The 27439-nt window shown below is 33.3% G+C and overlaps 1 protein-coding gene across 2 annotated transcripts in view; it reads right to left on the minus strand.

Moving 5' to 3' along the window:
- Positions 1–7153: 7153 nt before the first annotated feature.
- LOC140436420 (calcium-activated chloride channel regulator 1-like) overlaps positions 7154–27439 on the minus strand; it is a 168162-nt gene continuing 147876 nt past the window's right edge. The window contains exons 2-6 of one of the 2 annotated variants that reach the window (XM_072525237.1): positions 24420–24693; positions 13605–13761; positions 11039–12185; positions 10487–10913; positions 7154–9286 (exon numbers count right to left, since the gene is read on the minus strand). In XM_072525237.1, the coding sequence (XP_072381338.1) occupies positions 7890–9286; positions 10487–10913; positions 11039–12185; positions 13605–13761; positions 24420–24693 (3402 nt within the window). In that variant the 3' untranslated portion in view covers positions 7154–7889. Of the gene's footprint in view, positions 9290–10486; positions 10914–11038; positions 12186–13604; positions 13762–24419; positions 24694–27439 lie in introns of both variants that reach the window. The other variant, XM_072525236.1, reaches the window with a different exon arrangement.

The raw sequence follows: 27439 nt of genomic DNA on the forward strand, positions 1-27439 counted from the left end.
CATATCATTTGCGTTCCATTTTTTATTTTTTGGCGGCATCTACAAACAAAAAAAAAACATATAAAAATAAAAATTTTACACGGGGTCCTAATTTGAGACACTCTCAAATTTGGAACCTACAGGTATCTCAAATTAGGATTTCTCAGAAAAATAAAACGCATTTTTGTTGATTATGTATGCCACACAATTACCGTTTAATTTGCATAAAATGCATTAACTAATATTAAACTAACAAAAAAAATAATTGGAGTAAATGTAATTATCTTACTTTGATGTATTGTAAGTTTTTATAAATTCCGAAAAAAATTTGTGTAATGTGTAAATCAAATTAACGTTGACAAAACAAAAAAGGTCACTTCTAAGCGTCAATTAAAAGCAGATCTACCACTACTGCACAGAATGATCAGTTTTCAATATTTTCACTAGATGTCACCCTATCGTACACAAATATACGACGGTGTCTAAATTAGGCGCCTGTCTCGAATTCGGTGCCTTTCCTCTAATTAAATAAAAATAATAAAAATACATACAATATTTGTTTTTAGAATTCCATCAAAAAGCAATTCAAATGAATTCACAATATCATAAGTGACAACGTTATTTCTTTATCATTTGCGCCAGCTAAAATAGCTATATCTAATGGTTCTTCCACATTGTAAGATGAGTATCTATTATGGATTATAAAATTCCTTAAATAACAATATTTAATTAAATTGAATTTTTAATATAGTAATATAGGATTAGGTATATACACAACAAATAGGATCTTATAAGCATTTAAGTATAGATGGTATAGGTTATTTTTATATTATACAAAAATATTTAATGTCATGTGTGAAACTATAAGATAAAATTTCAATAATTCTCTATTATTTAAAATATTTTTAAAATTTAATGTTTATTTAGGTAACACAAACAATTTTACCGCAAAACTTTGTCCATTGATTAACAGGTAGCGCTAGGAGTACAGTATAGGAAATAATTTATCGGATTATTTTATTATAATCTAAATAAATTGTTTGAAATATATTTATTGCGTTTTAGTTATACCTATAATATTATTTATAAGAAATTTATTTTTATATAAAACACTTGTAAATTTTCTTTACAAATGTAATACTTACTCTGGCAATGTTTTGGGGCCACCATTTTGTAGGCGTGTCCAAGCTACAGTGACTAACAACTGGCCCGAATCGGTCGATCTCCTCGAATCTCTGTTACCCGGAGAGTAAATTTTGTAAAAAGACAATTGCTTTCATTTAAAAGTTTTTGTTTGTGAGTCGATGTTTCGAGTTGGGTCACAGAAAAAAGAACTGTTTAAATAAATGTTTCGATACATTCGTTTACTGTTTCGAAACATCGAGTCCAAGTCCAGTCAGTACAGAGAGTAGGTATAATGATAATGTATATGGTATTTGTCATTATGATCGTGTCGACTCTCGATGCACCTTTACTGAAAATATTGAAATGCCTGTGTTCATGGTAGTATACCTACCAATAATAATTGTTTGTGTTGGTGGTCGGAAAATTTTTAAAAAGCTAGGAACGAGCGGCTGACTGATTTGAAGTTTGAAACAATCACCGTTTATAAATCACAGATTTACTTCCATCTTGTCTGTATGTCTAAGCTGGAGCTGAATAGAATAGGTAATACATATAAAGATGTAGTGGAGACCGGGCTAAAAGTCTAAAAGGACCATCTAACACTTTTTTACTTGCATCTGCCAAACTTAGATAAAAAGTAATGAAAACACCACCCTAATCATAGTTTTGAATATCATTTTTTAATATAATGCTTAACAAAAAATGCAAATAAAGTAACACGTTTAAAAAAATTACAAGTTCAAGTGAAAATGGCGTCCGGTACGTATCGGCTAGTATTCGCAAAATTCACATAGAAACATATCTTCTTTTTCTTCCACACCAGCATGTATTCGGCGCCCATTTAGTGACTAACACCATTGATTATAAACCACACCCAAAATGTGTTTGATTTATTTAAAGCAGATAATACAGTTTTTGAAAAAATTGAAACCTATGTGACTAAGCATATTTTATTAACTACTAATTGGCTTGAAAGCTGTGAAGACCATAAAAGAAAAATTATAAATTTCTTGGTAAAAATCAAACTTTTAAAAACTTGTCAGTGGTATAACGTTAATGAAAGTAAACAAAAAACTAAAAGGGAAAAGATTCACAGAAAATTACTTATTTTCGATAAAAGTAAAGGTAAATAAACTTCAAAATGAAAAATTTGACAAATAAACATCAAAAAATTCAACAGACTGACAGCCACAAAAGTAAACAAACCAGAAACATCACAAATTGTACTTAAAATAAATATGAAAACGTCTTTTTTCTAACTTTATCTTTGATACATGTAAATCTAAACTATATCAATGTACTGAGTCTAGGGCGTTCATAAAAATAACATGTGTTTTTACTCAATTATAGCTGATTTTTCTTTAGTTTTATGCGTGGAAGAGAATGATGCTAGATCAAAAGTATGTGTTTTATCTACAATAAGATATTAACAAGATATAATATAAGATATTAATTAACAAGTATTTTATAATATCAGTATATCTTAAAATCTTGGAATCATATGGAAAACTTTTTTATTCAGTTTAGGGAAAAATGTATTATTGATAAAAACTTGCATGTCCTAAAACTCAAAATGAAAGAATCAGATGTCACATATTATGAGTCGTATACCAAGTTTGTTAAAGAATATTAATTCTTCTCAAGAGTAATATACCTTTATTTTTATAGCACTTTCATATAAATATGAACGTGGTTTTTAATTGTTCTCGACTTTTAATAATAAATTGTTTCGATATTGTCAATGAAAGTACTTCTTGAGAACAAGAAATAATAAATATTTTTTTTCCTAAAATTTTATTTTACAATCTTAGTTTGAAAAGAATTGGCATTCAAATATATTTATTTACTTTGTTTTGAAATATGAACTAATTAGTGATGCTTTAAACTTTCTAATCCTGTCCGTTTATCAGCTTTTACCTATTGTTCCTAGGCAGATGGCCCTCAACTATTTATATGTTGGAAATTCCCTGTCATTTAATCAAGATAAGCACTTGCATTATTCATTTTTCACGGTGGTATTTTGTGGTATTTTGTCAAAGTTAAAATTGCATTTGGTACTCAATACTGCTTGCTTTTAAAACCTCGATGACGTAATTCCAGATAGTCCTCAGAAAATTTTTAAATGTAAAAAGTATTCGATCGAACAGTAAATCATATTTATTTTAGTTCACCTCTATACAATTTCTTATTTTGTACAGAATATAATTGACTTCTATATTGCCATTTCTAGATAAATTGTCAATTTTTTATAGTACAATGTTACTATCAGAACAAAATTTATATCCTATTCTTCTTGTCGAAGTTCCTTCTCGTATCGAAGGTTGGCCATCACCACAGCTATCCGTACTTTATTGGCGGCTGCTCTGAAAAGATCTATTGAGCTGCAACTATATCACCCTCTTAAGTTTTTCAGCCAGGAAATTCTTCTTCTACCTATGGATCTTTTACCCTTAATTTTACCTTGTATTATGAGCCTAATATCTCATATTTCGCACCTTCGGTAATGTGACCTAAATATTCCAGCTTTCTTGTGTTGATGTTCTTTATCACCTCGCAATCCTTTTGTAACATTGTAACCTTCTTAACACTTTTGCATTTGTAACTCGTTAGATCCGTTAGATCTCGTTAAATCGTGAATAGACTAAATCTGGAAATAAATTCTGTATATTAGCTTGAAATATTTTAATTTGCATCAATTCTCGAAATTAATTTGTTTGAAAAGTTACAAAAAAGTAATTTACATGAGATGTAATTTATCACTGCTAATTTTATTATGTATTTTATATTTTGTTATTTTTTTTTGTAGTGTATTGATAAATAAATAATTTTTAGAAAACCTCTACTGTTTTCATTAATCAATTTTTAGCGTTTTTTCTGAAGTAAAATCGGAATTCAATAATATAGATTACAAGCACGTTAAAATTATTTGTGAAAATGCTGAATGCCATCCTTATATTGTCATCTATTGCACTAGACAATGGCCGGAGCAGGTAACTCAAATTTATTTTTCAATCTTGGCAAAGATTTGAATTAATGTCGCCACCATACAGTCTGGTAGTACTTAGGCGTGAGGGGCAAAGAGGTGTAAGTGGGCGGAGTTTAACACTGAATTCGTTTTTACCTTAGAGTGAGGTATCTATGTGTGGTTTATAATCAATGCTAACACTTTGTCCAGTCCTCTTACTTCTTTTTCCAACTATAATGTTCATTGCAATAGATACGTTTCGAATTTGAATCATCACTACCTGTCACTGCTAACATTCACTGGCTGTTTTTTCTTTGGCACAAACTTCAAAATTTGAACCTGCTTCTGCAATTCTTTGCGTAGTTTTGATTTTTTTTATCATGCCTCTTAATTCTCCTGATTTCCTTTTGTTTCTCAAGTTCATCTTTATTTTGAGTGCTTGTCAAAATTTTCAAAATCTTCTTAATATTGGTTTTGTTTTTTATGTTGGATATGCTTTGAAGACCGAAATATTCATAAAAGAAACCTATATTTTTTTACTCCTTGAGATTTTTCGTATCACTAATACTTTTTACGTTATTTTGATAAAAGTCATTTTTTTCAAAATTTCAAAAATCTTTCTTTTTAAAACCAATATTTCTCAAAAATAAGTACTTTGCTCTGATTAAACTTACAGATCATATAAATAATACATAAATAAAGTAAATTTTAAAGCAATAATTAGGGGGTGGGTGATATTCACGATGTTTTTACCAAAAAAAAGGGACCAACTTTATTTTGAGCGTAACTTGCTTAACTTTGATGCTAGAAACTAAAAAAAAAAACAACAATAAAGCTTTTCAAAATATTGTAAGTATCGTAAGTGTGAGTGAATAAGTTTTAAGACTCATTCAAACTATTGTTCCCAATTTGAACAGGTTATTGCACTTGACTTTTCGGGAATTGCTACAAAGGTCAATTGCAGCCATTGTCTGGAGATTGTGGGAGTCTAATATATTAGAATCTAATTCAACCATTCAACAATTACGCCAATACCATAATTCGATGGCCACATCTGGACCAGTCGTCTGCTATCTTTTATGTTTTTGATGATATAGCTGATTTCTTCTCACAATATTGGTAGTCCGGTATCATTTGTGGTTTCTAACGACAGTTTTTCTCTGATCATTAAATGGTAGTTGAATGTAATTAGTATAGTGACACAATCTCTTCTTGACATCAGTAATTTTATCCCCTTTTTCATTTTTATGGATATTTGTTCTTATGCTATTTCTTAAACCTTTTGAATAAATTGAAATAGGTGAGGTATTCAAGAACTAAGAAGTCCAGAACCTACGGAATTTTTGCAGTAGGATGGATCTCAATGAAACTTTTTACATTCCGGTTAATTTTGGGAACAAAAATGATCATGTGGTAATGAAAATTGCATTATTAAACAAGAAAAATGCATTTTCCAAAGAAAATTTCGAAGTGATAAAAACAGATACATTTTGTAATGATAATTTGTACTTTGGCGATGGTCTTCAGATGTATGGCGATGTACTTTTGGGTACCTGGTGTACCTGGGCACAGTCTCCTTAACTTTTGCTGGAAATTCGATACAAAATCATTGCAAATTCGTTATTTGTAAATTTTTAAAATTGCTGATCACGATTATCATGACGGTGAAGGTCTCCGATGCATCTTGTGCCGAGGATGGGCCTCGTCTTCTGGAGTTTGACGGAAATTCGATACAAAATCAGTGCAAACTCGTTACTCGGGGGATTTTTGCGGTCACAGAACAATAACAGTATGTCGGCGATGGTCTTTGAAGCACTTTGTGCCCACGACGAGCCTTTTTTCCTTTAATTTTATGAAAATTCAATGCACATTCGTTACTCGAGGGATTTGTGGAAATTCGATATAAAACAAGTGCAAATTAGTTACTCGGGAATTTTGGGGTCGCTGATCACGAATATAATAACGGTGATGGTCTCCGATGCACAAACACCAATAGACCAGCACTCTTCTGAGTACAAGGTGCCTCGGACATCATCGCCGACATGATATTAGTGCTTAGCGATCCCAAAAACCACCGAGTAACGAGTTTGCACTGATTTTGTATTAAATTTCCACAAAACTCTAGGATATGAGACCATCCTGTGTACCAGGTGCCTCGCACCTCATCGGCGACATCATATTAGTGTTTAGCTATCCCAAAAACCACCGAATAACGAGTTAGCACTGATTTCATACTGAATTTCCACAAAACTCTAGGAGATAAGGTCCATCCTTGACACCAGGTGCCTCTCAGGCTTTCGCCGACATGATATTAGCGTTCAGCGACCTCAAACATCCCGGAGTGATGAGTTTGCACTGATTTTGTATCGAATTTACAAAAAAAAATTCCAGAAGACAAGGTCCCAGTGCACCAGGTGCCTCGGAGAATATCGTCGTTATGATATTCATGTTTAGTGGCCCCAAAAACCCCCGAGTAGTAATATTGAACTCATTTCCGATTTACAAATTTATGATTTTTCGGCACTTCAAAATGCACTTTGCAAAATGCATTTTCCTTATTCAATAATGCAATTTTCATTTCCACATTATCATTTTTGTTCATAAAATTTCCTGAAACTCATACGAATCGAATTTAATAAGTTTTATTGAGGTCCATCCTACTTAAAAAGCTTTCATACTTTTTATCCAGATCTTCTATTTCCTTGCATCTGGAGGAGAGCCATACCTCTTTTGCCCTCGAATTTTCTTTCTGTTTTCCTGAATTTCTTTGTATTTATTTAGGTTTTTTGCTTTATTTTTTCTTTGTTCTTTCATATGTTCAAAAATTTCTACAGTCAAATTAAGGGCATGTTGAATTTTTACTCATTTCCCACTATGGTCGATAGGAGGCTCCGCATTCTTTGACTTTTCTTAAGTTCTCGTTTATTTTAAACTTCGTTTCCGCATATATGTTGTCTTGTTTGAGTCGCCTTTTATCTATGATTTTCTTGCAGCTGGGGCTCTTTACAGTCTTTATTTTCACTCTAATCGACAAAACACTAGGGTGTGATCGGTTGTGATGAAATAAAAGATTATTTTAAATTTTAAACACTTTATTACGAGATTTTATAAACCTTTGTGTGTCAAAGGAAAAGACAATAGAAATAATACAAACAATCAATGATTACACCGTTTACAAGATTTCTATAAGAACTATACACTAAAATATATACAAAAATTATATTTTCATTCAAATTCACATATATTTACAAAAACATGCAAACAGATAGTTGACATCAATATATAACTATCTCTTTTTGCGCGAGATCAGTCTTAAGTAACAATAAGGTTGTACTATACAAAAATGCCATAAAAGACTATAATAATTACTAAGTACTGGCTCCATTATATGACAAAAATTATTAAGAATAATGTGCACTTGACTAGCAAAAACCAGCTCAAGGTAAGTAATTTTAGAAAAGCACACCAAGCATTTATTTACAATAATATACAATATACTATGAAGTCAAAATACTAAAATGTTTCTTGTGTTTCAAAAATAAAAACTGGAAACAAAAAAGAGCTAAAATGAATATCATTAAGATACTTCAGGTACTTTTTAATAAATACTGACCCTGGTCTGGTAACAAGTATAAACATTTTGTGTTAATTGGGTTTCATGGTTAGTTGGTACAATTGTTCCATAAAACCCAGTATGTTTCTCTCAATCTGATAACAAGAGTTTTTATCACTATTTATATATACACTATTTACATTATAAGTAAGTGGTTTGAGTCTGGTAAGTGTGCACTTGAATAGTGTCTTTCACAATAACCTGGTGTTACACCATTGTCACGTTTCTCCTCTTTTTTTCGCCAGAATTAACAGAGCTCAGGGAACCCTGCAAACTTTGGTTAAAAGGTTCCCTCCTGTGCATAGAAGCGTAGATTGGGTGCACTTGCTGTACATCATATACATCGTAGTTTCCAGGGTATCTGTTATCACTGAAAACAGGTAGTGGAGGAACTGGAGGGGGCATATGACCTTGGGCGTAATGTTCTGGCATTTGATGACCATTAAGGCTCATATGTTCGCCAGCCATCATGGCTTCTTGATGTGAAATCAATTGTTCTGGGTTACCCATAGAGCCGTCCATTGGACTCCGTCGTCGTTCGTGTTCGTGTAGCAGCTGGGAGGCACTCCAGGAGTTATAGGGACTCAAAATTTGGTTTCGATTGATTGTATTGTTGGAAATAACACTCACGCCTTCGTAATTAGGATCTCTTTGTTGCTGATGTTGCTTGAGTTCTTCAATTAATTGGTGTTCTTGTTGGTTAACCAAGGAGTAACGTTTTTTGGTTTCGTCTTCATAAGCGTAGTTATTGACAGGGACTCCAATTTGGTGAGGATCTGGCATATCGCCCCCTATGTATGTCTGGGTAGATGTATTTGAGTTGTTCTGAGGAGAACTTGGAATTATAGTAATATTGGAGTTGAGATTGTCCTTTTTAATAGCATTGGCTTTGCAAGATTTTGAGTTACCTCTATTCCTTCTTTTGACTACGCAGAAGTAACAATATAAAATTAGTAGAACTACGAGCAGAATTAAACCAATTACTACAGGTAAAATGAGCTCTAAACCTACAGGCATACTTTTAGTAATGCTTGGTCCAGCAGAGTCAATATCGGGAGAATTTCCGTTATTTGGCCAAATAGATTGTTCGTTTGAAGAAAACGGAGGAGCAGCAGTTGACGGCGGAGGAGGTGAAGGTACAAAGATTCTCACCCAATTAGATATGGGACCAGATATATTGTTAATTGTTTTAGAGTATGATTTGACAGCAAAATAGACAGTTTGATCAAGGAGATCTTTCTTTTGGTTAAAGTCTAGAGTAAAGGTAGTCTCTGAACCTGGAGAAAGAGGAAAGGGTTGTCCCAAATCCCAACTAATAGCTTTCGTTTCAAATTTGTCGAGAATATCAAGAACTGAAGTAGCATATTTGATTTCGTAGTGTGAAACGGAATCTCCTCCCATGTCTGGCGACGTCCATGATAATCTTGCTTTCATATCATCAGGTAGTATTTGAACTTTTAAATCACCAATTCTGCCAGCTATGACTTGACTGGACGTTGTTACATCCTCTGATGTTATTACCAAAGTAGTTTTTGGTATAAATCGTTGGAATGGAGCTAGGGGGGTAACACCATTTGCAATCACTGCGCTTCCACAGCAAGGTTCTTCTGAAACAAAAAAAAACATAAATTAGGATACTTTATTAATTAGCATATATATTAGTGATTGACAATTCTGACCACAAAAGCAATATGGCAGATTTTAGACAGACATGTCTAGGTAGCCGCTCGTACTACAGTCGAATTGCCTTATTTGTCCATTTATTCATAATAGAAATTCCAAGTAGTATTGAAATCCTGTTGATATACAGTAGTGGTGGAAATGTTATATTGATATATGCATCCCAGACAGAGTTTGGGAGTTAAGCGAACTGAAGTAGAGCGGAAACAGGCAGTAATCACCTCAGAATCATGACCAGTTTCCTTACTGGTCATGCAGCCGTCAAGGAACCTCTTCATACAATGGGGCTATTTCATAAAGACAGCTACAGACGTGTACAAGCTGGTATAGGGTTCCACTGTACAATAAGCTAAATGGCTACAGATGATCGGTTTATCAAAGAAAAAGAGTGCTACAACATACTATAAGAGAGAGCAATTGATAGGTAGGAGCAATTGATTAGATTCTATTGAAGTTAAAGGATAAAGAAGAGCTTTTAAAGACAAGAAGAAATAAAGGTTTCTTATAATGACAGCTTTGGCTCATAATGAGCTGTAACGTTACTGATGCTCATGATGAAATCAAGAACTGCTGCACATTTTATTATAAAGCAGCCAACAATACAGTATTTCGTCTGCGTGTAGTACTGGTACAATAGGAAGACGAAACTGACAGTTTCAATTTTCAATGCAAGACCAGCAGATGACATACGGCATTAAATGTTGTTCTTCTTAACGTGTTATATTCAGTTTTCTCTGTAAACAACTCTTCTACATATATCTTTGTGTACCTTATACATAGACATACGGGATCTACAGTTTAACGCTGGGCAGAGAATGACTAAGTGTAGAGGGAGCTGTACCTACTAGAGAGATTAAAATGCCATGGTCTGTCTTCGAAGCGGTGATCTTGACAATACTTTTTTATTTTGTACTGAAAGTTGAACCCAAATCATTATCGAGAGATCGAGACCGCTGAAAATTTAACAAAAAGTCCAAGAAAAACAATAAATGAATGTTGGAGTAAGAATTTTTATTTAAATGTAAAATCAAGGTACAAAAAAGAATAAAATTAAGAATGAAGGCAAAGAAAATGATTGGTGATTGAATGAATTAATTTTTTATAGTTAAAAATAAAAAACTTACCGTTTCTTTTAGAACCACTGGACCATGTATAAGCGGTATTTCCATTATCAGTTGCCATAACCTCGAAATTATATAAACCAGGTCCCCATTCGGCAGCGCTAAAATACTTGGTGTAAACTCCATCTCCTTTGGTGATATCTGGATCTCCAGAACCAGTGTCTAACAGCTCTATCTTAGTTCTCAGTGGTAAAGACCCATTAACACCTGGTTTGGTTACAGTCACCTCAACTTTGGCACCCATTATTGGAGCATCTCCGTATTTAAGTTCAGCCAGAAGAAGAATAGGTCCATTGGGGATGTTGCGATGTGTTCTGAAATTGGCTTTAATCACTGGAGCGAAGATTGATTTTGGAGTTGCCATTACTTGAATAAAATGTGGCTGGGGATTTCCTGAATACGGTTCAACGACGTACGTCCAAGTACCAGTCTGAAAAAAATATAAAAATTATAGAAAAAACTGTAGTTTTACAAAAAAATCAATCAGCATAGTATACTTTTGACAAAAACAAAATTAAACAATGACTCAAGAAAAAGCAAAATGAAAAATCTTACCTCTGAGATATTGGCGTCAAGTGTGATCATTTTGAAGAAGATAAGTTTGTCATTCCTGCTGTAGTATATTTGATGACTAGGGCTGATCAACTTTAATCCTTTAATGAGTGGAGTAACAGTATTGTGCGTGTAGAATATAAACTGAGCTGGTTCTCCCATACTAGGATCCAACATAAAGCTACCAGTAATGGAGCTACGACCATCATCTGTTATTGCCTTTCTGTGGATTTCCATTGGTAAATCTACTTGAGTTTTAGCACTAAACTTCATAACAATATCATACAAAACATTGTGTAGATCAAAATAAGTAGTTAGAAGTGTGGTATCTACGTTTAGTTTTTCTTCAAAGACTGTGTAATCAGTACCTCCGGTTTCTGCAGCCAACAGACCCAAAGTACTTGGCCGTAACACGTCTGGATAGTTGACGGTGGCAACTTTAATTTTGTATTTTTTCAACTCGTTTATTGTAGACTTCATACGATTATCTACTGTCATACCTGTCGCAATCACAACTATAACATTATTGGCTGCTCCATTAGTTTTGGTTCTTTCTTTTAGCATGTTCATAGCTTCCGTTACAGCACAATGTAGACAGACAGGTTGCATACTTTCATTTGGTGTGTAAGGGAGAGCTGAGTAGAACTTGTCTCTGTTATCTTTACCAAATCTGTCATTTGTTACTTTAGCAGGAACGATATTCAAAGCTCTAATAGATTGAGTTGGATCAGAAAGAACCATACCGATTTCAGTATTGTCTGGCAAAACATTTCCCACCCATTGTCTCATGGCGAGCCTTAAATAACTCCAAGACTCTCGTAGCATCATATCTTTAGAGTTTTCAATAACGAAAACATATCTAGTAATATTTTGCTTTTTATAAACAATTCTAGGGGTAGTGTCTGTGATTTGGTTGCCAGTGAAGGAACTGTGTGGATTCTTAGCAAAGTCCGCGTGGCTTATTATGACGTCCAAAACGCTTCTTCTCTCACAAAAGAAGTTGTGTTTGGTTGGTGCCAAGCGGTTGTGGTTGCCCTCGTCGCAAAACATGGATACTGATGGGCTGTCTGGAGAAAACATTATGCTGGAGCGAGCTTTTTCATCCATCATCTCGGTTTTGTTGTAGATGGAGTTCTTGTTGGAACAAACGCTGAAAATGAAAGAAATATATAAATAAAAATAAGGGGCTTTTGCGGCTTTTTTAATGAGTTAAAGATTTTGATAGAAAGTTTTTTGTATTATTTTGAATATATGTACTTAATAAATAATAAAATAATAATAATAAAAGTCACAATAATTATGGAAGATATCAGTGCTAAGATTAGTAGTACTAGGAGAAGGAGATTACTGCTCGGTTTATATTAACTTGGTGATGAAGCAAGAGAGGAATGTGTTGGCTATATTTTTGCACAGAGCATACATATTAACACACGTTTGGAGCATATCCTCACATGATTATACTTGGGATATCACCAGATAATAAAATAGAGAAATCAGGTAGATTATGTACTGATAAATATCCCTTGGAGAACTGTAGCTAAAGATATATCTAGGAAAAGAGTAGTAGCGACCACCATTTCCATCAATAACTCCGCATGGAACTGCACACAAATACAAGAACAGTAAATGACAGTACTAAATGGCACCCAAGATATATGGCACAAAAAAATAAGTCACCTGACCGAAATTACGCAACCTGAAGCAATCCATACAACCAGAAGAGTCACATTGCAGCACAACATAATAAAACACCGAATGACATCAATAATAAAACGTTTTGGGTACTTTCCTATATATAACGGAAATTTATTTAGAAAAATTACCGTCAGAAAATTAACTGTTTAATGACCGCTGAGAAAAAGAAGCAAATGAAAGTATTAGACAAGTATTTGTAGAGGATTATCGCTGTTAACTGCTGTTAAATACAAAAGGAAGATTTATTTATGATAATTCACAGAATAGGCGAAACATGGCAAACCGGCTTGCAATTTAAAACCACACTGAATCTAACATTTGAAACACAGTATATATGCGATTGGATTGGATATGATACACCAAATCTGCCAAAAGTTTACAAGACGTATAGATGTGGCTTCAGGAGAAGACAAAATCAGTATATACGCCTTATATACGAAAATGGAGATAGGGATTTTACTACACTATAAAGATAGAACCTATTTTACTACCTGAATTTGCAGAAGAGCAAGCAAGCACTCCAAAAATGTTGTAAATAGTACATAGAAATAATTAATGCTATACTATAAGATCCAAAAGGGATTGGATATTATTAAATAATATCCAATTTCCAAATTTCAAAAAAAAATTCTTTGTTAAATAAACTTTCTACTGTAATTACTGTAACTTTAATGGTCATAGCTGTCACATAGAAGTTAATTTAAATCCTATGACAAAGAAATATTATGTGCAAAACCTGTTAAATCCTATGACAAAGAAATATTATGTGCAAAACCTGTTAAATCCTATGACAAATAGTTAAATCATGTTATATCCTATGACAAAAGTGCAAACACATGAAGTATTTCGACAAAACAAAAAATTGTTTACTTACCCATTATCTTTTAGTGGCAAATCTGAGCATCCGGTAACTTTCACTTGCTTTGTTTGATCATCATAGTAGCACATGGGGTAGATGGAATCACTTTGGTACCCTTCTTCGTCAAATACGCCATAACGGTACTTGGCAAATTCCTTTACGAGTTCCCTTCCTGAAATAAAACAAACAAATGAACAAAAATGGTCATTCTCGGTAGGAACGTGAGAATTTTAGGATAAGTTGATGCCTGGAGGTATACCCATCGCCAATAAAACAAGCGGAGTAAAATCGGCGGTTGGTTCTGAGAAAAAAATTGTTTGTGTGTTTATTTATAAGATACAGAAGGGATTGTATACCAAGTTTTACTGTACAGTACAGGCTACAGGTCTCATACCAACTAAAAAAGGATTTTAACATATCTAAATAACTGTATAAAACTGGAAATGAAAAAGTTCATACTATTTCTGAAGAGTTCAGATTATTTCTTTATTTTTGAACAATTGTTAATACATATTTGTTAATGCATCCACAAGTTCTGACAGTAAGTAACGAAATATTCCAAGCTGTAGACTCTTTTAGAGATATTTTCAAAGTGTGTGGTGTAAGCAAAGAATATAGACGCTTATATACGTCTATATTCTTTGGTGTAAGTTTAGAAGCTATCTTCTTCTTCTTCCTTCTTGTATGTAGGCTTTAAAGGCTGTTTATTCTTCCATATTAGCCTCCTAAATTGATTAATTATCGCACCATCTTTTTCTTGGTCTGTCAATACTTCTTCGTCCATTTAGTGACTTATCTCGTTCTATTCGTACTATCCTATTCTCTGCCATTTTACTAATGTGCTCGTTCCACTCCTATTTCCGTTTTGTCACCCATCCATTTATGTCTTCTATATTGCATGCTTTTCTTATGTTTTCGCTTCTCTACCTATCCAACAGACTTTTCCCTGATATTCGTCGAAGTACTTTCATCTCTGTTGTTTCTAGTAGTCGTCTCGTTTTAGATGGGTCAGGTCTGGTCTCCGTCATGTATGTTAATATAGGTCTAATTGCTGCTTTATAGATTCTTGTTTTTGTGTCTTGTCTTAGGTGTTTGTTCTTCCAGATTGTGTCATTAAGAGATCCCGCCACTTTATTGCTTTTAAGATTTGTTTTCGTATTTCTTCTTCAACATCTCCGTAACTAGTTATATCTATTCCCAGATATCTAAACCTTGCTTCCGGCTTTATTATTTTCCCATCAATTTCGATTTTACATTATCGAGTTTATTTACCAGTAGTGGGTATTTAGATGTCATACATTTGGTTTTTTCTGCTGATATTATCATATTATTTTTTGCTGTTGTATTGACGACAACGCTTGAACCATATAAGGTACGCTAATGACATCGCATTGATCATCATCATATAACGGGGGTCCTACGGCGATTGCCGCTTCCCGCATTTCAGCCTCCATCTTTTCCTATCTCTCCAATCTCCCTCTTCTAAGCCTCTAGATTGCATTGTTTTTGTAATTTCTCTTCTCCAGGAATTTGGTGGTCTTCTCCTTTTCCTTCTTTCTGGCGGAACATACATTAAGGCTTTCTTTGTCGCATTGATAACCGATAAAAAAGAAAAATTAGTTGAAATGATGAAAGAACTGGATGTAGAAGCTGGAAAGATAGGCCTTAATACGAATTACAAGACCAAAATCATAGCAAATACAGATGAAGACATCACAATGAAGATTGGACAAGATGAAATAGAACAAGTTCAGGAATATATATATATATATATATATATATATATATATATATATATATATATAGGTCAAACTATAAAACTTAACAAAGAAAACCAAACAGCAGAGATAAAAAGATGAGTTAGACTGGCATCGGCGGCATTTGGCAAACTAAGCTACATTCTTAAAAACAAAAGATATCCACAGCATCGTAAGACCAAAGTATACAATCAATGCGTACTTCCTGTTCTCACTTATGGCTCCTAGACGTAGACATTTACAAAAGCAAACATGGACAAAATAATAAAAACCCAAAGAGCAATGGAAAGACAAATGTTGCACATAAGACTAATGGATAAAAAGAGAAACGAGTGGATAAGAGAGAAAACGATCTATAAAACATAGATATGCTGGTTTATTGTACTCGATGGCCTTTTCTGTGATTTGTCTTAGTACAAATACGGCGTCTACACAGGATCTTTCGGATCTGAATCCTTGTTGTTCATCTGATAAAGTTGTTAGTTGGTATCATTATGCTGTTTCTCCATGAGTCTGGTATCTTGCTATTGATACTGGAGCTTATGATCGAAAAATGTGTTATTGATTCTTAGTTCGCTAAAAGCACAGAGATTAGCCATGAGTTCTCCATTTGCGTTGACATAGAAGCTGTAAACAAGAATTTAAAGCAAAAAAAGTGACACTAGAACAAAAAAGTGAAGTACATATAGAAAAGAGAGACAGAAAACAACAGCAGTCGATGCATATTGATTTAATCAGCTAAGAGATTCTAGATAGAGTAAAAATAGTCAAATGAAGAAAAAATGGGGCATTTAAAAGCCCAGTAATATATTTTTTTTATAAATTGTTAACTCCAATTAGCTATTATCAAAAAAATACAACTTTCGCATTTCTCTGACAATATCTGATATGGAGACGAAACTATTTCTTTGAAATATTTACGCAAAAGTAATTTTCGTGAAAGTTAACATTTATTTAATAACCAATTGTTCCAAATAGAGATAATTGTAAATTAAATTATCCATTACCGAGATCATCATTATTGAAATTAATGTTAAGAAACTTCACGTCTATTCTTGTGATTTGTTCATTTGTTGACCCCGATTTTGTCACAGGAGAAATCCTCCTTTAAATAATTGCTGTGTTTGATTGTTATTGGTCTTTTGTTTAAAGTTATATCCATTTTTAAGGTGTGGTGATGCATTTATAGTAATAATTTGCTATTAGCGATCGATACTTTCTTTTTCTTTAATAACTTGAATGCGTTTTGGCATGGAATTAACAAATTTTTAGTTTTCTTTTGCTGGATTCGAAACATCAAGCCCATCAAGTTTTTTTTGTTAAAGCAATCTATATTTCGGTGTGAAGTCAAAAATGCCAATGCCTTGAAAGCTTTTTTCAAATAACAAAAACGGTAATTTTGAAACAATTAACAACGAGGAATAGGAAACTAAACTTAATTCAAATATATGAACCTACAGCAGAGAAGGAAGATCAAGAAATAGAGCAATTTTACCAACACATCAGAAGAGCTATCAAAACTACAAAGAGATGGCACAATAATAAAATGGAAGAATTAAATGCCAAAGTTGGAAAAGAAAAAACCAATAACTAAGTGGGAAATTTCGGATTAGACGACAGAAACGAGAGAGGTGATAGATCAGTACAGTTCCGTCAAGATAAGAATATGGTCATTACAAATGAAGGGTACAGAAGCAATACCAACAATCTCCAGATTTCCCTAAATGCGACCATAAGACGAAATCTTATCGATGTGCTATCTTAAAAATGGCAGATATTGCTGATTTTCACAAGAATTTTTATGCTTCACGAAATAAACAAATCCAGGATGCATTTCTTACTAGATTTTGTAAAGTTACTCCTTATAAAAGACGACGCCCAAAAAAAATGATCGTCATGCCCCTAAAACATCCACACAGTTGAATGCTTCGTTAGAGCGCCTTTTCAGAATCTTATGAAATTTCTGTTTTCTTTTGTTACCCGATTCGTGAGTTTGTCAGAATTTTATTTGACAGCACGGTTTTTCAATTTGCTGAATTTTTTCAAGAAACAACTGTAATATCCATGCTTTGAGACTGTATTTTGGCCAATACTTGTGTAATTAAATTGATCTTCCTCGTCACTTCCAGCATGATCTCAGAGTCAGAGTCATTTCCGTTCTTTGGATAATGCAACGTGGTTGGGTTAGGTTTCCGAAAAAATCTACGTTTGCTACTGCATTTGAAACAAGCTCTAGTGTCTTAAGATTGGTATTTTTATTTTTTCTGTGGGCTTTATCAAGGCCTGAACATTGACGGTAAAAGATTAACAAATTCGAAATTTGCAGACGACATAGTTTTGTTCTCGGACAACCTCAAGGAGATAGGTACAATGCTACATGAACTTCAGTTAGTGTGTGCCAGTGTGTGGTCTTAAAATAAACACCTCCACGACAAAATTCCTGCCAAACCTAGTGCGTAGCTGAAATATCAATATTGGAGACAACGAAGTAGAGCTGGTGGAAAAATACATATACCCTGGACACGAAATAAAGATCAAAAGAGACAACCAAACATGCGAACTACGAAGAAAAATAAATCTAGCATGAGCAGCCTATGGAAAACTCAAAGACATCTTTAAAAGCTATATACCAATTTCTTTAAAACGTAAAATATTTTACCAATGTGTGTTGCCTGTGTTGACCTATCGTGCCGAAACTTTGACATTGACAGCTACCACTTCTGAAACGCTGCAAATAGCTCAGAGGAAAATGGAAATGTCAATGCTGAGTATATCGCTCCGTGACCGAGTTAGAAATGATATAATTTCCCGAATTGCCACACTGAAATGGAACCGGGTCGGACACGTCGCCCGAATCAGTGATGAAAGGTGGACAAAGAGATTGCTTGAGTTGAAGCCGAGGTTAGACAAAAGAAGTAGAAGAAAACCCCCTACTCGCTGGACTGACGATCTCAAGAAAATGTCAAAAAATTGGATGAAAAAAGTGCTCAAAATAGAGCACAAATGGACGCAAAGGGCTGGATGATTCTTTTTGTTTCACTTCCGTAAAAGAAGTCCTGAAATAAATCTGATATGAATAATTTCTATGAAAATTTTACAGTTCGTTTACAAATTTAATGGACCGTTTTGATTATTACGTAACGCTGTGGTCTAGATATCTCATAAAAAACGATATGATATACTTAGTACGCCATAGTTCAAATTATAAGACACTGTGATCTATAATTTTGTAAAAGCCATTAATTTTTAATAATTATACATCGAATCTACCATTGCTGCCTATTAATTTTGTGTGGTTGATTTGGTATGTTGAATAAGATAATTGCGGGTAGGAAATAATATTATAGTTCATAAAACCGGTGAGGTAATTTCGTGGTTCCGCCATTTACCGTACGAATGGTTTAACATTTGTACAGATTTTGTTTACAAAATAGTAAAACTGAGAGTAGACAATTGAAAGTCGAAGTGTGATTTTTTGTAAGCGTCAAAAAAAAAACGGTAACAAGCACCAAAAACCGTTGCAACTTGGTTTAAGGTTAACGACAAAAAAATTACAAACGTTAAAAATCTTTAAACAACCTCCAAAAAGCACTGAAAACTGGTTTAAGGTAAAAAAGAGTTATAAGCCTTGAAAGGTTCAAGGATCAATTCAATTATACTTTTTAAAATATTGGCCAAAATACAGTCTCAAAGCTTGGATATTACAGTTGTTTCTTGAAAAAATACAGCAAATTGAAAAACCGTGCTGTCAAATAAAATTCTGACTGCAACTCACGAATCGGGTAACAAAAGAAAATAGAAATTTCATAAGATTCTGAAAACTTTGCCATTCTTCTCTGGATACCACCCATTGCCTTCTAGGAGAATGTATTTGGAATGTCAAGGTCCATGAGTCGAAATAGATTTGAACAGATTCATAGATTTTTACGTTTTAATGATAAATGATTTAAATGAACGTTTTCAATATTACCTCCAGCTATAGTGTATTTTTATGTATGAGAGAGTAATAAAACAATAAATTATGTATGCAAATCCCTAAACTGTTGATACGGGTGACTCAATGAAAAACAGATATTTGTCAACAAGTTTACAGAAGTATATAGGAAAACAATTTTAAATTGAGCATGACCACCAGGTATAAAGGTTGGAGCAGAATAGAATACAATAGTTGTCAGGATTACTAATCCCTAAATAAGGGTGCCAGTGTCGGAGTGATGGAGGTTAACAGATACTAATGAATTTGCAAGAAATGTAAGATGTTTATTTTATTGGTTATATATAACCAATAAAAGTTTAATAAGTACCTACCTATTTGCAAAATAAAGTTTAATTCTTTAGATAAAATAAAACGTTTTATTTTATCTATTTGCAAAATAAAGTTTAATTCGTTGCCTATTTGCAAAATAAAGTTTAATTCTTTAGATAAAATAAAACGTTTTATTTTATCTGAAATGAGTGCATTCCACGAAGTAAGGGTTTCAACAATCAAACATTTAATTCTTTAATTCCAGGAATCTACGACAGTAATTGACTAGATAATTACCTTCTACACTTATTCCACAGAAAATGTGATAGTGGGTTTTTCCATTTTGTATATAGGAAGGTCCAAGTGGCGTATTCAAAATTCTTAACAGTTCACTAAAAGTAGGTACTTCAGTTGAAGGTGCAGTTTATTGTGTATACTAGTGTTATGGAAAATTTGGAAGTGAAAATTTGAAAAAACATTAATATTTAATTGTTTTAAATCATTTACAGACAAACGTTTATGTGAAAGTGTTGATGAGACCGTTGAGTTAGTTAGCAGTACACTTGGTGTTGGGAAATCTACGATTTACAGAGTTATTAAAGAAGAGAAATGTGGTAGTTTTCAAATGCCACGTAATGCTCCAGGGAAACCAAAATTTCAAATAGAATATCATTTTAAAGAAGGACTTCGACGGAAAGTGCATGAATTCTTCTTTAGACAAGAATTTCCAACATTGGATAAAGTTCTTGTCTCAGTTCGAGATGATAAGGATTACCCAGAAATGAGTCGAAGTTCGTTATGGAAACTTTTAAAAGAAATAGGCTTCCGCTGGAAAAAGAATCCCAGAAAGTCTATTTTATTAGAAAGAAGCGATATTGTCATATGGAGAAGACATTTTCTAAGAACCATAAAGGAAATGAGAAACCAAAAAAGAAAAATATTTTATCTTGATGAAACATGGATCAACGAGGGTCATACACCAAATAAATTTTGGCAGGATGAAACTGTTACAAGTCAACGGCACGCTTTTGTAAATAACTTATCTACTGGTTTAAACCCACCATCAGGAAAGGGACGCAGGCTGATAATAGTACACATTGGCAGTTCAGACGGTTTTGTTGAAGGTGGTTTATTAACTTTTGAATCAACTCGTACCGGTGACTACCATGAAGACATGAACGCTGATGTCTTTCAAGAATGGTTCGAACAAATGATAGATCTTCTTCCTAAGAACTGTGTAATAGTAATGGATAATGCAAGTTATCACTCCAGACTTATAGAAGGACTGCCCACAACCAAGTGGTTAAAAAAAGACTTGCAGAATTGGCTGAGTTCAAAAAATATTACGTACCATCCCGGATCTATAAGAAAGGAACTTTATTCGTTGTGTGCCCTTCATAAAGAAAAATTTAAAAAATACGAAATTGATGAAATTGCCAAAAATCGTGGAATGACAGTACTTAGATCCCCACCATATCATTGTGAATTAAACCCGATTGAACTGGTATGGGCACAGATAAAGAGTGAAGTTTCAAGAAAAAATACCACTTTTAAAATTCATGATGTTAAACAGTTGTTTTTGGAGGCCGTAAATAATGTAAAACCTGAAAACTGGGAAAAGGCAGTAAATCACACTATTAAAGAAGAGGAAAAAATGTGGAAGCTGGACAATATTACTGATAAAATGATCGAGCCAGTTATTATAAATCTTGGTTCTGAAAGTTCATCTTCTGAATCTGATTTGGATTTGTAACAAGTAGCTGTAAGTTTTATATTAATATTTTTATTCATCTATTTAACATACCTTAGACGGTTTTAAAAACTCTTTTTCTCTTTTGTAATTTTTAAAAATTAAAAAAAATGTGAATTTTTTAAAACCCTTTTTAGGTCAGTCAGTTCTAATATAGTGTGTGATAAAAGAGGTCACTTTTGTTTACATACACATAACACTTTATAACACTGAAATAATTCATTTATTTTTTACAATTATTCAAAGTAATTTTTCAATTAATCTTGAGCACGCCCATGGAGTGGTCGGAGCTACCAGTTAAAATTATGCTAATTACTCTCTCGTTCATAAAAATAAACTATAATGAACGGAAGTTTCTCAGAAGACGAAGCCGTATTATGGACATCATTCAATGAAGCAGTTTATTCGGAAAAAACCCATCCATTTCGGATATAAATTCTGGTGCATTGCAACCAGTAAAGGTTACCTTGCAAAATTTCATCCCTATACTGTAAGTTCCGTAACAAAAAAGTGTATAGGCTTTTTACCACAGGAATCTGTTATCTACATTGATCATTTTTTTACATCTTTACCTTACCTAATCAAGGTTGGGGGATCAAAGGATACACTGTATCGGTACAATTAGAAGAGATTGAAAGAGTCTCACTGAAAGAAATAAAAAAAGAAATTCGTGGAACTTCCAACGATCTACATAACGAATATGTAAGCGTACTTTTGTTCGCTGTTAAGATAATAATGAAGTTGTTATTGAAGATGGTCCAGAAAAGATATAAAAATTATAATGGTTTCTCAACCAAATGTTGACCAAAAAATGGTATTGGGCGGTATTCAGATTTTGCTTGAATGGGTCAATAGTCAATATGTGGCTTCTTTACCGCAACATTTGTAGCATTTCCGTGTTATCTCGTGTATATAAAACACCGAAAAATATTCTCAATCTTTTTGCGTCGCTAAGATTGATAATATAAGTCTGTTTATATTAATTTTAATTGCTATTTCGTTTGATCTTAATTCCGCTTACGATATTTGTGCATCAAATAAACAGGAATCTTTCCGTTTATGTTTATACTAATTTGGCAGGATAAGATCAATGGACAATGAGAGAAGTCGGTTTTAATTTTGTAGTCATGGAGAATTTTGTAACATCGGGAATTCTTCTGTAGTAGTCGAAAAAATGGAGAAGCAGATTGACTTCGGAATGATGAAGATCTTTTTCGGCGATAGTTACAAAAAAAAACCGGCAAATATTTTTGTTGAATTCCATGAGTTAGAAGGAGGTGAATAATCTCAAAATGTCATTTGGCAGTCTTTGTAAAGTGAGATAATCACCAGCTTGTTACTGTATTCCGTGTCAGGGGATTTGAAAAACAGCGTTTCCAAGATTTTAAGAGGTAAACATGCCGAGTTTTGTAGAATACATACTGTTATCATCAGGAAAAACGGAAGCCCAATTCGATCTTTCACCTCTCCAAGATTCTGTGATTCCATGGGTCATTCCAGATCATTTGAAGTTTGTGTGGGACAGTGTGTTTGTTTTGTATCCAATTTCAAGGAACGAGCAAAAGGATTTTTTAAAACGGCGTCCATTTTAAATAGTTTAGGAATCTTCTTGTGTATTGTTGCCCAGGAAATCTCTGTTGGTATTTTTTTTATTTCTTTTTTTGTAGTTAGCCCTCACTGTCCCTCAAATAAAGAAACCCTTATCTACGACTCAGCTCTCCAATCAAAACACGAGTAGCCGTTCGCAAACGTTTCAATTTATTTGCTTATCCTATCTCCAGCACAGTAATTGTTCAGTTCCCCCTTTCAACCCCCTATAAGCAATTATATATTGTTACAAGTGACACCCAACGTGGTAGGCAAAATTAAATTGCTACACATTGAGGCAATTTATTCATTAGAATTTTACCGGCGAATTGTGGAGGCAATGCTGACAGCTCCAGATATTCCAACGCCACGTGAAGTACGTCCAAAATCCGTAAAACATGTTGCTGAGGAAATTTGTTTGTATAACATGGGTCATTTGGTGGATAAAATTGAAAAACAACGAACATGCGGCAAATGTGGCAAGTGCACGAAATGTCGATGCATTTAATGGAATGTAGGACTTCATCTCGAGCAATGATTCGTTAAATATCACACTTTATAATAAATTAATGTTTTATGAAACATTGTGCAATTGTGTACTTCATTATGATATTCAAGCCATCCTGCAAGGAAAAATATTTGGAAAACGAGGTCTTGGTTAAAGAACCTCAGAATCTGGTTCAATACAACATCTGTGCAGCTTTTCCACGCTGCTGCAGATAAGATATACGTTGCCATGATGATGGTCAATCAACATTCGTAACGGATAGGCACATCAAGAAGAAGAATGATATATCAGACGTCAAAAAAAAAGACAGTTACAGAGAAAAAAACGTAAATTTTACACATTGCTATTAAAAACGACCTCTCTTTGTTCCATTCTGTAGTTTTGATTTCATTTTGATGAAAATTTAATTTTTAACAATGAGTATCACACATTTGTTCTGGCTAATTGGCTTAGTTCCAGTGCCATAAAACAAAACACACACACACACACACACACAACAATGAATAAAGCATTTTTCAATATGAACTACAACTTGTATACCTTGCCTCAGAATTTTTATCTAATTCAAACTAAAATTTGTAAGATGCATTTTAATACCGGTCTATATTAATCAGTTTAATTAGTAGAATTTTGATTCTTAATAAAACATATTTTCAAGATAAAACACTTCCCAAACAAGTTCGTACAAATTATGATTGATTACCCTTTTAAATAAATTAACGTTATAATCTATTTACAAGATACATTCTAATTGCCATCATTTTAATGATGCTAATTTTTAATCCGAGGATCAAAGAAGATATTAATTAGAACAAAATTATATCAGAAGTTTGTGAAGATTAATGTGAAGAAAGTGGACTCGTTTGAATGTTTACTGAAGTTGGTAATTCTTGAAAAAATATTTACAAAATATTTAAGTAAACTTTAGAACAGGCGCTTTATTAAAAACTGGAAAATAATAAATTAACAAGCTTCTACGTACCTAAATTGTTATTTTTCTTCAATAATCCTTCATATCCTAAAAAGATCTGATCTCCCGGCTGTCCACAGCCCAAAGACTGCTGGGTCCAGATGCTTCCTCTTGCTGGATCACTGGGCAATATCGAGACGTCAGAAGTTTCTCCGGAAGAAGACAAAATAGCTGAGGATACGCACGAATCTGGCCATGATTCAGGAAGTAAGACGGTTGCTGATCTGAGGTATGCTCTGCTGTCTAGTGCAGAAAACAGGTATTGGGAAGCACTGGTGATTGTGTTCTGAAAGAAATAAATATAATGAATATTTGACTGTAGTGACTTTTGTAGAAAAAGTGAAAAGAATATCGCATAATGCCGCATTTTGTGCGGCATATTATGTTTCTTGCCACTTCATTGCTACCTAATCAAGTTAACAAGGCACATGCTGCCGCAACAGGTGTATGTGTAACATATGGTTTGTGTAATAATTTTTCGCTTCACTAAACATAGATTATTGGCAATAATATTGGCTATTATGTTGTAGCGTCTTCATTTTTAATTAATGTACAGTGGAAATGTATATACTAATTGCAATATTAAATATTATTAGGTTGAAGTTTATGTAGTTATAGTTCTTTGTAAATAATTTGGTTCTTTTTAAGATTGAAACAATCATAGCATACCAAATTTTCAGGAGATTTTGAAGAAATAAAAGTTTTACATAAGCAACAATTTAGTCAAATTGGTTATATAAATACAGACGAATAGCTATTAAAGTTAATTAAATATAGAAAAGTATATATAAAACTTACATAAAACACTAATAAGGCCAGTGTTAACATACGGGTCAGAAACGTGGTCACTTACACAGAACGACCAAGAATTGCTTAAACGTTTCGAAACTTCAACCTGACGTTGTAAAATGTATTAAATTAGCATGTCTTCGATGGATAGGACAAGTAATTGAGCAAGATGAAGATGCAACGATCAGAAAAATTGAGACCGAAGAAAACCAGTAGGAAGACGAGCCAGAAGAAGACTAAAACTTAGGTATGAAGATAACATAGAGGATGATCTAAAATACATCGGAGTTAAAGCATGGAGAAGAGTTGCCAGAGGCAGGGGCGAATGGAAGATTGTTCTGAAGAAGACCTTGGCTAATAACGAGCTGTAATGCCACTGATGATGATGATGAAATATAGAAAAGTATGTAAACAATATGGGAAGAAAAACAAATAGAAGAAAGAAAAAGACTACTTAGTAACAGCAGAAAAGCAACTTTAGCCAGTTTTTGTATGCCTGCCTGGTATGTACACTCTTCTTTCATTTTTTTGTATTATTGGACAGCTGTTTTAGCATTTACAGTCCGTGCTCAATCTTGATTGAGGCAATTATCGTAACCGCAACCCATCAAACGCAATGAAAAGGTAAACAAAACAGTGCAAAAGCAGTGCTACAATTTGTCACAACAGCTTTTCCTGCACGCAAAGCGATATTTGGGAATTATATAATACAGCAAGAGTCATTACCTAATAGTGGAAGTGGAAGAAACATCTTCCAATAAAAAGCAACACACCTATAAAATCGTTAAGAGTCTGCGGATATTTTAGAGACAACGAATGGATAAACAAAATGATAATACCAAATAGAGCAAGATCAGAATCTACAAAACATGCGTCAGGTCTATAAGCATGTATGTTATAGAATCCAGAGCTATTTAAAGAACCAATAATAAAAAGAGTAATTACAACGACCTAGATTGACATATCAAGCCAGTAACTCTTTCGTGATAAAATATTAAACCAGGATATTAGACAACCGGGACTACAGAATGTGGTTATGGAAATGTGGTCGGTTGATCTCCATGGAGCATGTAGTATCAAATTTTTAGTTTAGTTTTGCGCGCCAGCTTCAGAGCTTAAATCGTGTTGATTTACCGACATAAGGACAATTCTGTCCTATTCAATGGCGCCTGAACTAATAAGAATGGAGCGGGGAGTGGCACTCCACGCGCCGTTGAATCACAGTTTAAGACTAACTATAAGAAACGAAAACACGTAGAGGCCAGTAGGTAAATTATATATGGCATAAGAAGAGCTCAGAAGGAAGCTACACATAAGAGTCCGTAGTCCTATTAACAGAAGTAAAAGAATTTTTTTGCGAGACCTAAAAGAAAATTAACAGGTTATACGCTCTTTTATATCAATTTTTAGTGTATTTTAAAGTTGTACAAACCAGTAAACACTAATATACAAACGGTGTAAGTTCAACCCACACACACTAATATATCCTGTTGTGAAAACTACACAATGGTAATAAATTTCAAATAAAATTATGCTTAAATCCTATCTAAATGTTTAGAGGGCAATAACACACTGCGTTAAGTTAGTAGCAAAGGCACCAAGTTGACACGGCCATTTTTTATTCTAATCGCCGTAACTGTGTAGTATTAATGTTAGTGTCTTTAAATATGTCGAAAGCAACTTTTCTTTTAACATTTAAGGAGATAAAGTACTAGATATATACTGAACAAATGATTTTTATCTGTTTCGTAAAAATGTTATTTCTTTTCTTGATAAAAATAGATTCTAGATATTTAAATGTTTCTTATGTATACTTATAAAATATAATAAACTTTATAATATAAAATTATTGAAACGATGTATGCAAAGTGGCACAAAAAATACGTAATAAACTAATGAATAAATTTAAAACAAATGAAAAAAGAGAAGTTAAAGTTAGGTTAGATTAGGTTAAGATTTAAAATGCAAAAATTGTTCGTCATTGGCGCCACTTATGGCTGAGTTAGCTTGATCCAGTATTGTATGAGAATTCTCTATCAAAACGATACGATCAAACTGACAACGATAATATTAACATCAGTAATAGCGAACCATATTCATATTACATATTATTATTATTATTAAAAAGAATCACTAATAAGAATAGTTCGTGTAAAAAACATTTTCCGAGATGGTTTTATGTGCACAACTACACACCATCTACATTTTAAGATAACAACTAAACAACATAGTAATACAGGTCC

This window comes from Diabrotica undecimpunctata, chromosome 3, assembly GCF_040954645.1.
Source record: "Diabrotica undecimpunctata isolate CICGRU chromosome 3, icDiaUnde3, whole genome shotgun sequence".
Lineage (NCBI taxonomy): Eukaryota > Metazoa > Arthropoda > Insecta > Coleoptera > Chrysomelidae > Diabrotica > Diabrotica undecimpunctata.